General features: G+C 40.8%; 1 protein-coding gene across 3 annotated transcripts in view; it reads right to left on the bottom strand.

The window, feature by feature from the left end:
• LOC117820614 (plakophilin-4-like) overlaps positions 1 to 14,730 on the bottom strand; it is a 105,654-nt gene that overhangs the window by 40,667 nt on the left and 50,257 nt on the right. For 2 of the 3 annotated variants that reach the window (XM_034694444.1, XM_034694445.1), the window contains 4 exons: positions 13,274 to 13,308; positions 3,642 to 3,767; positions 3,005 to 3,198; positions 1,860 to 2,445 (listed from right to left, as the gene is read on the bottom strand). In XM_034694444.1, coding sequence (XP_034550335.1) covers positions 1,860 to 2,445; positions 3,005 to 3,198; positions 3,642 to 3,767; positions 13,274 to 13,308 — 941 coding nt within the window. Of the gene's footprint in view, positions 1 to 1,859; positions 2,446 to 3,004; positions 3,199 to 3,635; positions 3,768 to 13,273; positions 13,309 to 14,730 lie in introns of all 3 variants that reach the window. The other variant, XM_034694443.1, reaches the window with a different exon arrangement.

The raw sequence follows: 14,730 nt of genomic DNA on the forward strand, positions 1-14,730 counted from the left end.
ATACAGGGATTTGCTGAATAATGTCAAAAAATGTTCTTAGGTTTTAATGAAGAAATCAGCTTTTGTCAGTCTTAAATGACTGCTTTCATTTCCTGGCTAAAGCTGAAAAACCTTCAGATATAAGAAAGGTGTGATCGTGCTATGGAATAACTGTGGTTTATATAATTTGTTCAAGCTTTATTATTATCTCAAATATAACTCAAAATAAGCAAAAAGCCAGCCTCTTCCTTTTTCTGTGGAGTTAAATTGGTCGGTCAAAGATGTGGACACTACATGTTGGGTTAGAAAACATTAACTAGAGGGAGTTTGTGCCTCTTTTCCCCCAAAAAGGACAACACACAAGCCAGTTCAGGCATGCTCTCCAGCTATTATCATCCTGATTTTCTCAACTGTTTTTTATAAACTACACACACATATGCACGCAAACACACACACACAAGCGCTCACAGAGGCATTAAGCGTTATATAGCCTCCTTATTCCTTTCCTAGTGAGTGCCCACGCCATAGCCTTGATAAAGCACTCATGAAAATAATGGCTTTGGAAGGAACGTTATGTATGAGGAAATGTCTTCTTCTACCATAACCATTTATTTCATCACACCTCCTTTTGGAATTTAATCTGTAGTATTTATCACTTACTGAACCTGCAAACTAAAGCTGTTTTGCATTAACAGAATTAACACTCTACAACAATCAACATCATTTATCAGCTTGCTCGAAATAAAAGAGCAGCTCAACAGTGACTGGAAGTGTTTCTCTCTTTTTACTTCCTTTGGTTAAACTTCTCACCTTGATGCAGTGAATTAGAAGTACGCTTCAGTAAGCAGCAAAGTTAAACCATTTGAGGTACTGTTGAAGCTCTCTGGCTATCTATTTCTTTAGAGTTGACTGAAAATATAAAATGCAATATTTCTGCACTATCACCACAGCCACAGTGATATGGGATATTACATTTACACTGACATATGGGCTTCAGTATGAGGACTGCTTGATTTGGTTTCCTCCCTCTGTTGCTGAAAGAAAGCTTGCTATTATTAGCAGTCTGCTCTTCTCATGGAGCTAAGATTTGTCTTCTTGCAGGAACTATGATTTGGCTTCAGTCCAGGACAACCACTGCCCTCACAGTCACAGTTCTCTTTTTAAATTCAGTACACCGAGCACTGAGCCAACAACACGACAACAAGATCAGTGTACAAATATTTACAGCATGTGTCAGAAAATTATCCACTCGAGGAACTCAGTAAAATTTATGAAAAGCCATTTTATGATGGACCAGAACATTTAATTACTAAAGCTTTATATGCCAGGAAAAACTTGCAGGTATGATTTACTGCAGATAATTACAACATGAGTGTTTCAACATGTTATCCGCTTACTGACTCTAATTTACATTCTTACTTTTAGAAACTGGGCTTCTTCCAAATCACAACCTTTATGGTATATTAGCATTTCAAATCGATAAGCTCTGTTAAAAATGTGGTTAGGTGTGGCTTTATTTATGATTGTCCTTGCAACACTGTGTTCCTCCAGAGGCTATGAACAGTGGTGGAGCTTGGCCCATACACACAAGCACACACCCTCAGTCACACACAAACTTAATATGACACACAGTGATAAACACAGCTGTGAACTAAATGAAAAGAAAGGACTGCAAACGAGGCAAAGAGAAACACATCATGTACCTGTTTCTTCTCTCTGATTCTAGGAAATGTAATTTGGACTGTATGATACACGCATCAGTGAGATATGGAGTTGAGAATAGCTGATATGTGCTGATGTGAGAGTCTAAGAGTGTATGAGTGGACTGTTATAAATGTAAATGGCTGTGTGTGTGCTTGAGTGTGTATCTGTTGGAGCACCTGTGAGGCTGTCAGGTCGCGTCATCCTCTCATAAATGTCATAACTCTGGGGTCCGTAGGGGTCCGTGTTTTGGAGCATGGAGCGGGGCAAAGTGGAGCTGTAGTGCTGGGGCACCGCGGTCATACTGGCTCTGATCGGAGATGAGGAGTGAGTGGGCTGCTTAGTCAAAGGAGGGTTGAGTCCGTCCACCATGGTTAGAGGCGAGCCCATGCGGCCTGATGTTGACCCAGCAGTGGCCTGATAGGGCGAAGTTGTGCGGCTTGCACTGCCTGACCGTGAGTTCGTGGAGCCCATTCGTCGCAGTGCAGCGGGGGAGTTTTTTTGCGTGGAGTAGGGTGAACCGCTGCCCCCGCCACTGGTGTTACTGCTGCGGTGAGCAGAGGGCAGGGTTGTTGAGAAGATACTAGAGAGGGGTTTAGGTTCAGTTACGATGGGGGAGCCGTAGGCACTGCCAACTGGGGTGCGCAGAGAGGAGCCTCGGGAGGGGGACACACCGCTGGCGTAGGCTGGAGAGTGAGAGCGAGAAGGCACTGAGCTTACCCTCCGCATAGCACGGCCAGGCACTGCTGCTGTCACTGCTGGAAGCTGCGAGGCAGAAAGAAAACAGTAGAGCTAATACAATAATTTCCTTCTTCCTCAGGGAGCTATAGAATCTTTAATAATCATGCTCTATGCCCTGACATGTATCGACTACTAACATGCTAAATAACACAGCATAACACAAGCCAATTTATTACAGGGCATGACTTTTCTCTAGGCCATATTTATTTTCTCCTTTCCATCCCCCCCTCTGCTGAGTGTCACAGTGCCATTTGGTGTCTCAGTGGTTGTGTGTACAGCGCTGTGTGAAGCTTGATTATTTTGCTCTGTGCACTGTGTACCTTCTGTGTCTTTAAGCTTTACATTCACAGAAAAACATTTTTCCTGCAATTTCATGTGTGTGGGCATCTCTTTTGTTCTCATGAAAATAAAAGCTTACAGTCGTTGATTTGATTATATTTTCTCTGCTCTGAACATCGGGAACGATGACTGCGTAATTAAAAAGAATCTGCGTATATGCAAGAGTTATTCATGGACACCTTCATACAGAGATATTTTGAGCTGAACAACAGAAATATGTTGTTTGTGCGCTTGCTGGCAGTACCTGCGTTGAAGTCTGGCCCTCGGCCCTGGCGTTCCTCAACAGGGTACCGGTGCCGGCGCCAGGGAAGGAGTGCTGCATCCTCAGCTCGGCCTTGCCCAGGTTCTGGCTGCTGACGTAGCCGCTGCTGGCATCCTGGTAGCCACTGTCCGAGTAGGAGTTCATCTGAGTCGAGCTACGGGAATTCCCCGCGGACCCTGAGAGAGAACGAGAGAGAGAGTGACAGAGGGGGATAGACAAAGTTGAAAGGCAGAGAGAAGAGGGAGAAGGAGAGAGACTTGTCATGGATGGTTTTGGAATAGATATGACCTTTACCTTGACAGCATTACTAATGACAGCAGGAGGAGAACTGCTCTACCACACTATGATTCACCGTGCAACTGTACATCATTCAGCCCTTCATAAGCTGTGCTGAGGGGTCAGTTGTTATCAGTGACACTCAAACTGTCAGGTATCAGTATGGAAAAGACAAAGGTGCCAGATGGAACAGACTTTCTGTATCATTAAAAGAGAAGTGAGGAAGAGATTTGCAGTTGAAGAATGGCTGTATAAATTTAGTGGGACAGCTTTGAAGTCAGAAAACATAGAGAGAGAAAAAAGGGTGGTGGAGGATGGACAGAAGGCAATGACAGACCCTCACTTTCATGGAGGGAGGACTGCTCCGGGGAGTACAGAGACACCTGCTCTGACTCAGTCCTGATGCGGTAGCTGGGCGACTGGGAGCTGTCAGTCATCCGAGACTTGGTGTCCCCTGGGGCGGAGGCATCTGGGAAGACAGAGCAGGAAAACAGATGCAGAGGAGGAACTTTGAGTCTGGAACAATTACAGAGTTTTGGCTTTATTATATATAAAGATTATAACAACCGTTAAAACCGCCAACAATTTCGGAATAGAGAGGAAACATTAACGGACAATAATTTCTGCAACACTAGTTTCCTGCTTGTGTACAGTTGTGGTCATTAAACTTGACTGCTGTACTCACTTTGGAAGGCAAATTAAATAGCATGTCATCTTAACTGCTACACAACCATGCTCCAAACGGTTCACCTGCTCTACATTTCGTTACATCCACTTCTCCTCATGCAGAACAACAAAAACCAGAGTGGCAAACAGGAACTGGAATTAGCCCTCTAATGCTCCTGCACACAATGGTCCCCATAATCACAATCTAGTTAAGCGTGACCAATGTCAGTGTGTTACTCTGCAATCACTAGAACAATAGGCAGCAAGTGGAGGGGAACAGGGAAGCAAACATTGGCTGACAGGGTCTGCCTGGTGAGCTGCTGAGAGACAAAGAGCTAAAACCCACGAAGAAGCCGCCTGGCTGCCCAAGCTGACCTGTTGAGTAAATCTGTGGATGTATACGGCTGTTGAAACGTACGCCTCATGTTCAACAGCTACACACATGCAGTCCCACCTCAGGGGATCTGAGGATGGCTCTCTATAGTAGTGAGAAAATCAGCCTCCACTGTTCCTCTGTGTTGATACAGTTATTTCAGGGAGTCTTGTCTGTTTCAACTAGGGTTGCAAATTCCGGGAATTTACAAAGTTGGAAACTTTCCATGGGAATTAACGGGAATAAACCAGGAATTTACTAAATTGAAGGTTGGCTCTTGATAGGGAACTCAAATAAAGTTGGGGAAAATATATTTTAGCAAAATCCTGACTAAAACAACCAGATGTCCTGCAAGTACAGTTGAATATCTATGCAGAGCCATCCTCAACAAAGCTGGACAGTGACACTGAAGAGGAAGAGTTGGATGTTGGATGTTGAGGAAGTGGACATTGAGGATGTTGATGAGACCCAGGAAGAGCCCACTGCCTGAAAGGGTTTAGCAAAAATGCAGAGGCTAGGCTTGAGAAGCTTGAGCGAAGATGCTTTTTTATTTGCATGTTGAATGGGACTTTTTTGGAGGGAGAGGGGCTCTTTCATTCAACATTTTGAATTGGACTTTTTTGGAGGGAGAGAGGCTCTTTTCATTTAACATTTTGAATGGGACTTTGTTGGGATTGCATTTTTGTTAATTTTTGAATGGGTTTGGTCGGGGGGATGAGTAATATTTAACTCAACATTCATATTTTTGGTGTCCAATGAAATAATTGATTGTTTACTAAAATATTTAACTTCATAAAGTTCTACTTACAAATAAATCTGTTTTAATTGTATTATTTTGGATGGATGTCTGCTTATAACAAAACAAATATTTATGCTTGGATATGATACCTTTCCATTAAATTACCCTCAATTCACCGTTAATTCCCATAAATTCCCATGGAAAGTTTCTAATTTGGAATATTTCCAAAATTCCCCAGCTTAACTTCCAATGGAAATTTATTGGAAACTTTCCACCCCTTTGTAAACTGTTTCAACAAACCTCACTTCTCCTCTGAGTTTTACTATTTCTAATTTAAGATAACTGTTAAATGAAAAATCAACCTTAAAGTAAATTTTCCAGTTTGGTCTTACTGTCTCTCTTTCTTTGCCCTCATCTATTCATAGGCCAATAAAAAGGGCCAAATGTTCTTATCCATGCATCCGACTTCCTTGGTAAGGCTTCTTTTTATTGGAATTTCAGCCCCATTTTATGTGGATGTCCAATCTCTGTTGATGATAAATGCCAAAGTAAAGTGAAGCAATCATTTTTCTACATTGACTGAGAAAGTTGAGCTCCTCTTACTCACAATTTTTTGTCGACTGAACCTACATGCACTGGGATATTCTGTGTGCCAGAACCTGCTGCCTCTGCCTCAAACCTCTGTAATTCTTTGCTGTGTACTCTGCCTCAGATAAATAGAGCTCCATATCAGAGTCAGCCCCTTATAACCTCTGCACTCATATTTTGGTAAAGCAGGTTCCCTATTTTGTTGCACAGTTTGTAACACAAGTAGAGGCAGAGACTATAAATCCAACCTGTGGTTCTTCTGGGTCAACGACTATGTGAAATGACTGTGCAGGAGGGCCAGGAGAACAGAATTTGCAGCTGGGTCGAGGATAACCAGAGACACAGGGAAGAAGTGCAGGTGTTTTGCTTGCTCTAACTAGGATAGACAAAGATGATGATGAATTCTGCAAAATCTGCCAGGATGCATTAATTTATTAATAATAAGATAAAAGGAAAAATATAAATATATTAATATATTTTGGAGTTTTACATTTTAGGTGTATAGTTGGTCAGAGTTCCCAATGGATTTGCATCATAATAACTATGAAAGATTCTCAATGTGTTCCATGCAAAGCGCTGCTCTTTAACTTGTCTGATTTTATTTGATAGATTTTAAATTTAGCTTCAACATTATGAAACAGAAATGTACATACAACTTCAGGCATCACTTAAGCTGCATTTGATCAATATTTCTCTCACTCTAGAGAGGCTGTCTGGATCTGGTCCAAGGCTCACTGCTTCGACAGACCAGATTAAATTGCTACAAGATAGACAGTAATCAAAATATTAAAGGAAACAATATATAAAGCTGGCACTGTTGGCACAACATAACCCAGGAGAGGTGAGGTGTCACATGTCCAAGATAAAGAGACAACAGAAAAACAACACACAAAGCAAACCTCTGCCCTCAAGGGTATATAACGTGCTGCCAACCCGAGGTGCATCGCTGGTACTTGGCGACAGACAAGAGAGATTGTATTTGAGATCATTAAAATTGAATTTGGTTGCCACAAGTAACCTGTTAAAGTATGTACAATAAAACAAAACTTTCAGTGGCATCAAAAGGAATTTTTCTGTCCTTTAAGCTCTAATAACCACATAACTGGACAAGCTCTTTGTCTGCCTCTGTCCTGGCAGTGCCTCCATGTCTGGCACTCAGCATGTCGTTTTAGACCACAGGGTTTTTATACTGGGCCTTGACCCTGTTTGATAAATGAGACGCCAGAAAGCCAGAACAGAGGAGGAGCTGGAAGAGAGGGAGAAAGAAGACAGAAAGAAGACTGAAAGGAAGACAGACGCCTCTTTTCTACAAGGTGAAGATGAAACATTGAAGGCCTCAATTATCAACGTCTGACAGAGGATTCTGGTGTTCAGAGTCATGGCTCCCATGCGTAATGATTCAATGTTGTCAACATTGCTGACAACACGACCACTCCGGAGGACTGTTTTGCTTTAATCCAAGACACTGAAAAGAGGTTTGTTCTCAGACAGGTTGCCTTTGCTCTGAACTTTAAACGATTTGTGTTGATGATGAGTGTTTATCTACAACTGGCCAATGCTTTGGTAACCTCAGTTGTCCTCATCCCCCTGTGCCCGCTTTACTGCATATAGTTTCTTGTCTTTTAATCATATATTGGAAAAGATGACAGTGTGTGCCGCTGCCTGGTTTTTATGAAGTCCAGCAGCATCCACACAGACAATGAGGTTGTCAGTATCTCAGAACTCATAAACTGAATTTAAATAGAAAAATCAAGATGCAAATCCCAGGCTGAGTCCAAGTAGTAACCTTTGGTGATGAAAAATGAAGCCAATGAAAAGTGCAAAATAACTGCGTTTCCTGAAGCGCCCACTTGAGGCTTGATTCAGAGGCTAAGGAATCCCCACGAAACCCTGTGTTAAAATGTCAATTATTAAAGCAGAAATGATCAGCCTGGTATGAAAACCTGTTACAGTCTCTATGGCTCCTTTCTTTTGACTTTTTTCCCCTCTCAAAACAAAAACTCGACAGGGGTGAACTTCTTTTGATGACCTCTGCTCCGTCTCTTAACCCGTTTCTACACTGCTCAAAAGTGAGGCTGAGTCAGCATTCCAATATGGCGACCACCACTAATGAAGTTAAGGTGTTAACTTAAATTCCCTCACCTTTCTCTGCTTCAATTAACCTTTTTCCCATATCCCTTTCTACTCAACTTGTGCTCGCTTCTTCCGTGCCCTTGTCTAATTCCAGATACAGCCAGGGGTCAAGCCATAATGGCTTGGCAGGATAACGCTGAGACAGAATCCCCATCCTGCGTCTTCTTCTGATGGGCCACACGACGCACAACTAACTCAATAAATGTTCAAACTCATATCCTTGTGTGGTGTGGTGCTTGCTAGTGAACTGGGCTTTATAATACCTCTTCAGAAACGGTTGGCATCACTGAGACTATGTATATGTTGTACAGTCTATATGTCAACTCAAGAAAGAATTAAAATGATGTGCTTTATAAAAGAAGATACTCATATAAATCCCATTATGACATCCGTAGTTCTCAAGTTTATTTCAAATGGAAAAAACAGACAAGATGTCACATTCTATTTATTTATACTTTTTATTTGATAGGGACATAATGGAAAGTTGCCAAGCTGAGTCAGATTAAATAACAATAAATAATAATATTTGCTAGCTAAGAGGTAGCTTATGATGAAATCCACATTTATTAGAAATAATTTCCCAGCTGTGTTAAATAATTGATTGTGACTGGTCCAAACCCAATGACAATGGGGATTAATTTTCTACTACAAAAGCAATACCAGAGACGACCATTGTCTCAGAAATGTTAGTTTCCATCACATGCTGGTATTGAGAATATGGGAATAATGATAGTTACTGGGCACATATGTGAGAGCAGCCTAGGGAGCACAAACATCTCTGACAGGGAAAAAGACAAGCAAGATTCTGTTCTGCAATGCAGACAACATCAGCAGAGCTGGCGAGTGCATCTCTAAGTTACCGATCACTTTAAAGTAAGGAGTTTTGTAACATTTGCCTCATTTATGTTTAAATGTGTCAACTGCAAAGATCCAAGAAGAGGGAGAGTTCATTGAAAACAAAAGTCTAAATAATTAGTCCTGAAGAAGTCCTGTTCACCTTGTCTAATGTTACCTTTGGTGGAAATGTTCAGTATAATGAAAATTATAATGAATATGCAGGTTAATGTTTTAACTTGAGCGATAACTGGCATGTTCAGTTTAATGTTGAACTAATCAATGAAATTATATTTAAATCAATATTTTGAGTCATTTTGTTTATGTCTTTAGTTAGTAGCAGAGTGATAAGTGGGGTAATGTAAAGGGAGCAGGTGGTGCAGATTACTGCAACGCCCTCCACACCGGACTCCCCACCAAACTCATCAACAGACTGCAACTCATTCAGAACTCGGCCGCCCGGATCATCACCCCCACCAAATCATCCGACCACATCACTCCTCTTCTCATCCAACTTCACTGGCTCCCTGTACAATACCGCATCCACTACAAAAACCTTCTCCTCACCTACAAAGCTCTCCACAACCTGGCCCCCACTTACCTCTGCGACCTCCTTCATGAATACACTCCCTCCCGCTCCCTCCACTCAACCTCTGCTGGACTACTAACCATTCCAGCGTCACGCCTCAGTACCATGGGTGCCCGAGCCTTCGTCTGCTCAGCACCCAGACTCTGGAACTCCATAAGACAGTCTGACTCCATAACATCATTCAAATCCTAACTCAAAACTCACCTGTTCAAACTGGCATATTCCCTCTAACTGGACTCTCTGCACTTCACTAGGTTTTATCTTTTATTTATTACTGTTTGTCTGTTTGTTTGTTTTTATGATGTTTTAATGATGTATGTTTTTATTATCTGTAAGGTGACCTTGGGTGATTTGAAAGGCGTCCCAAATAAAATATATTATTATTATTATTATTATTATTATTATTATTATTATTATTATGCAGATTAGAATCTGACACAAAGGAGTCTTCTGTTTTTCACTCTCACTGTAAAACATACAGAAGATTCAGCAGACTCCTGTTAAGCAATTCTTTAGTATAACAGGGCTAAACATGAAGACAAAGTGTGATTGTGTGATACAAACGACACTGAATGAAAATTATATGCCAAACAGACAGGCTATCGATAGAGTGCATGTCTGAAAAAGAATAAGCAGACTATAACACAACGTGACAGAGGACAGAAACAGAGAGAAACTTTCATTCTGAGGTGTTTGTCCTCTCCTCTCAGTGGATATGAGGTGTGACTGCATTGACATTTCCTGGGGCTAAAAGGCTTGTTTCCACAGTAACACTTCAATCCCAAACTCTCAGACAGAGGAGACGTACAGTGGCTCACGAGGCCAATAAGCCTCACAGACAAACTCGGCCCACTGCGCTGTGTGTCGCACAGTTAGTCTTTAATTCATTTGGATCGGAAAAACTACAGTGCCACATCTGAAGATCATTTATCATTTACACTAGGATGAGAAATCAATACGGAGCAAAAACAATGATTGTGATTAGTCCACGGCTGTGTTCAACACTAATGGAATACATTCAGCGAGGTAGCAAATGAGAAAAGTGTGTAGTATTAATATTCCCAGTGCATCCGTAATACTGTACCCCCCTTCCCCACATAGGCTCTTAGGCTCTTCTGTTGGGATCGACAGTAAGAGATTAATGACCATTTCAGAAATATGCCAAGTCTCACTATGCAATTAATAAGCCATGAAATACATCAGTAAATTCAATTCATTATCTTTTCTCCGCTGAAGAACCTTCAAGGATGTTGACTGAACAAACACAAACAAAAGAGGTCTGAAAGAGATTCTTCCGCTCCCAATAACTCAATAACTGATGCTGGCAGTGAGTGAGTGGGCACAAATCACTCTGATAAATATTAAAAGAAGAAAGTGCCTTGGGCTGTTCACTACTGTAAGTCTAGTTGTCATGTGAGCAATGATTGTGGAAATGTAAAACACATAAACAAACACTTAATGAAGCCTGTATGGAAACAGTATGACAAACACAGAGTTCATTCTAGCAGAAGTAAATAATAAGTTAGAAGCACTTAGATAAACATTAGTGCTTAACTTATGCTGCATATGTCACGTTTTTATCACTCTGATTGTTAGAGCCATAGAGTTATTTGAGCGTATGTGCCTTTAATTGTCATGCTGCAGGTAATTGGTGCTGCTAAATGGGAGCAACTGAGCATGTGCGATTCAACGTGTGCTTTCATCTGAGCAGGACAAGGAGCAACATTATTTTCTAAACGTAGCTTTGTTTGGTTTTTTTATAGTTTTGTAGCTTTTGTGGAAATATAAGTTAATAGCAACGAGATAAGTTATTTTGTTTGTCTATATTTTTAATAAATTCTCGGTTTCTTTAATTGTATACAGCATTCATTTAATTTTTCAGTAAACCTATTTTACAATGCACAAGTCAGAAAGATCACGTCCTGCAGAAGTGTCAAAAGAAGGTTTTTTTCTTAAAAGTTGCCACTACACTGATGCTTAAATAAAAGCAGAGTCCGTTCATCATTTACAGCAGGCCGCATTAAGTAAAGCAAGAATGTGTGAGTATATGAGTATTTAATGTCTACCTGTGGTTATTGACCTCTGTCTGTTGATTTCTATACGTTTATTGAGTTGAAACCAGAGTCAAGCAGGGACAGAAATTGATCAAAAAAACTTTGTACAGAGCTCCAGAATGCAATATCCTCAGAGACAAGTTTACCAAGCTGCAATGTTGCTTGACAGATACTACAGCATGCACAGAGCACACAGTAAAATGTGAGGGTAAGTTTGCCTATATATACAGTAAACACTATATATTTTCCAGTGATGTCATGCAGAGGGAGGGAAGTAATGGGAGTGCCCGGTGAAGTCTGAGTGGGGATGGTCAAATTGACAAGTTACCTTATATGAGTATCAGCACTTTGAAACGTATTAAAAAACAGGCTGATGAAATTGTCAGCATCTCCAAAAGATTTCTCAAAAGATGATACAGCAGTTGGAGTGAGGGTTGTACCCACAGTGTTAAAGATAAGACCACCAGCGTGTGTCTGTACAAGCAGCAACCTCTGATGCTGGAAAAACTGCAGTTCCTTGTGTGACACTTGAGACCGACTCAAAAAGCCCAGGAAGACCATTGATGAATGTATTAAACTGACAGTTTTTACACGTTTGCAGCCTGGTACAAAAACACAGTTTAGTTTAGCTAGTAGTGTTGTAGTCAAGACCACATTAACCGAGACCAAGACATGTCCGAGGCCAGAGTGCTCCGAGACCAAGACAAGACCAAGACATTTAGGGATCAAGACCGAGTCTAGACCGGGGCCAAGGCAGACCAAGACCGAGACAAGACCAAGACCATATATACCAATGAAAAATCATCATGAGAGTTAACAAAATAAAAGACTTCTGTTTGTTTTATTTAAGTTTGCTTTGAATACTATTGACAGCAACAAACAAGGTTTGGTTTTATCTTTGTTGCCTTTCTTTTGACTCCTTAAGTTTAGTTTTTCTCTCTTATCACAGTAATGACAGGAGCACAGAGTGCATCAGTGGTGGTCTCAACCAGTCTTGATATAAAATACGGAGTCCGCCCAGTCCGAGACCAAGACAGGACCAAGTGAAAATGCTTTTGATTCCGAGACAAGACTGAGACCTGAAGTAAGCGGCATTGAGACCAAGACCGGTCTCTCTCGAGTACTACAACGCTATTAGCTAGCTCATTGCTTCTCTCATAAACACTTCAAAGAGGTGAAATTTATTTGACCTCATCTGTTGTGAAAATGGTACTACTAAGAGTTCTGCTTACAATTACATACTAAAGGACACAGCTGAGTTGACTGACAGGTTAGCATGTCATAGCTGTTTGCCAGGAGGCTAAAAATGTGCCTCAGCTCCACCTCTTTGTCTGGTTTGAGACTGATCAAAAGTTAGGCAAAGTCTCAATTTCCAATATGGTGGTCGCCATCATTTTGCTTGGAAAAGCATCTTCAGAAATCAATGGGTGACTTCATCAAGACTACATGCATGACTACTTATACAGTCAGTATTTGAACATTGCATCTTTGGCTCGACAATGTGAGAGCAAAATAAACAACAACATCAATGTCTTGGCCACTAAAGTAGTCCGCTAAGTAATTGATCAATTTGCTTGTGCGAGGTCAAAAGGTTTCACTGATGTCTGCATCAATGATACTGTAACCTGAAACTGACAGAGGAGCTTACAGATAGAGCTACACAACTATCAGAGCGTTGTCACCTTAACTACATTCAGTCAGTTTTACCTCAGGCTGCAATACATCTATGGAAGATGAGCATTAATATCTACAGTGATATACACCTCTTCAAGAGCTATCATTTCCAAACTTAAAACTAAATGGTTGAAAATTAATGTTCAACTCAAATTGGTCTGATTCTCAACATTTATATGAATAACAACTTGGAACACAGCGGTATCAAAGAAGAGGAAGCTGTATACGATATGTGGTACTACATGATAGGATTTTGAAAAAAGAGATTTTTTTCTTGACAGAATAAAATATACTTAATCACTATAATGTTTGAGTTGACACATACCTGGAGTCCTCCAGGGCAGGGACTTCTCAGATGAGCTGTGGGGAGGAAAACAAGAGAGGGAGAAGTGAATACATGAAACACAAACCAGAGATGCCACAGTGAAATACGATGAACAGTCAGAGTCAGTGAAATCATGTGGAAGAGACACTTTGGGGCTCATTTACTCTTTCCTTCGGCTTTTCACAACAGGGTCACAAAGTTATAATCACTTTGTTTGAGATACACGGCCAGAGGTGTTGAGTTTAGCGCCTAAGTGCAGTTTGAATGTTTACAACACGGATGCAAAGTTCATCCTTGTCATCTGTGCTTAACAAGAACAAAATGTGCTGTTGGTGACATCTAGTATTTTTTCAGGACCCATCAGTGCTGCTTAAACAACTGAGCAAAGGACTGGAAGCTGTTTTTCCACCCACAGCTATAATAAACACGCTAAGCTTATAAGCAAGAAAAGAAAGGGGATTGTTGACATCCTGATGGAACTGAAACTGAACATGGACAAGTGAAGCAAGTTTCTACTAGCAACCTTAAGTGACAGATTTTGCAAGCATATGGCAATATTTGGTGTCAGAAGCATCTAGTTTGTAATCCAAATGTTATGTCCACTGGTGTAAAGGTGAGTATATAAAAAATCACCCCCAGTGTGTGTCGATAGAGAAATTATTATTATTATTATTATTATTATTAATTTAACCTTCATTTAACCAGGAAATGCTCATTGAGATTAAAAATCTATTTCCCAAGTGAGTCCTGGCCATGATAGGCCGCAGCACAGTTACAGAGTGACAATTTTACAATAGACATAAATACAAATATATCAGATGCATACAACAGCTACACAACAGGTACCTCCAGAAAAACAGCATGTCACATTTTAACAAAACATCTACAGACAGATGCTTCAGCCTCCAAGTCGTTTAAGGACCGCTTAAAAGCATTCAAAGATTTCATATCAGACAGTTTTAGATCCTTTTGTAAAGCATTCCAGGTCGAGGGAGCAGGAAACCTGAAGGCCTTTTTCCAAAGTTCAGTCCTGACCCTCGAAACAGATAGTAATAAAAGTTCCTGAGTTCGAAGATTATGACTTCCTGAGTTCTTTTGTGCAATATATGCAAGGAGGTAAGAGGGAAGTAGTCCTAGGATGCATTTATAAATAAGAAGATGCTAATGTTTTTTCCTGTGTGAAGACAGGGAGGACCATCCTACTCTCGAGCACAGCACACAGTATTATTAGCTACTCAGTCCTAAACTGTTTGTGAACCAGGCTGTAAACATGTTTATTATTGCTGTAAAGATCGTCTTTTTTAAATGAGTGTATATGTGGCTTCATATTTTAAGACTGGAGGTTGCGGTTTGAGAAAAACAGGGATCAGAAGAAGCAGAAGTGGTCAGCTGTAATGCAATGCAGAAACCTACTGGTGGTCATCTGACACAGCTTAGACTGATCTCCATAAACAGAT

The sequence above is a fragment of the Notolabrus celidotus genome, chromosome 10 (assembly GCF_009762535.1).
Source record: "Notolabrus celidotus isolate fNotCel1 chromosome 10, fNotCel1.pri, whole genome shotgun sequence".
NCBI classification, from domain to species: Eukaryota; Metazoa; Chordata; class Actinopteri; order Labriformes; family Labridae; genus Notolabrus; species Notolabrus celidotus.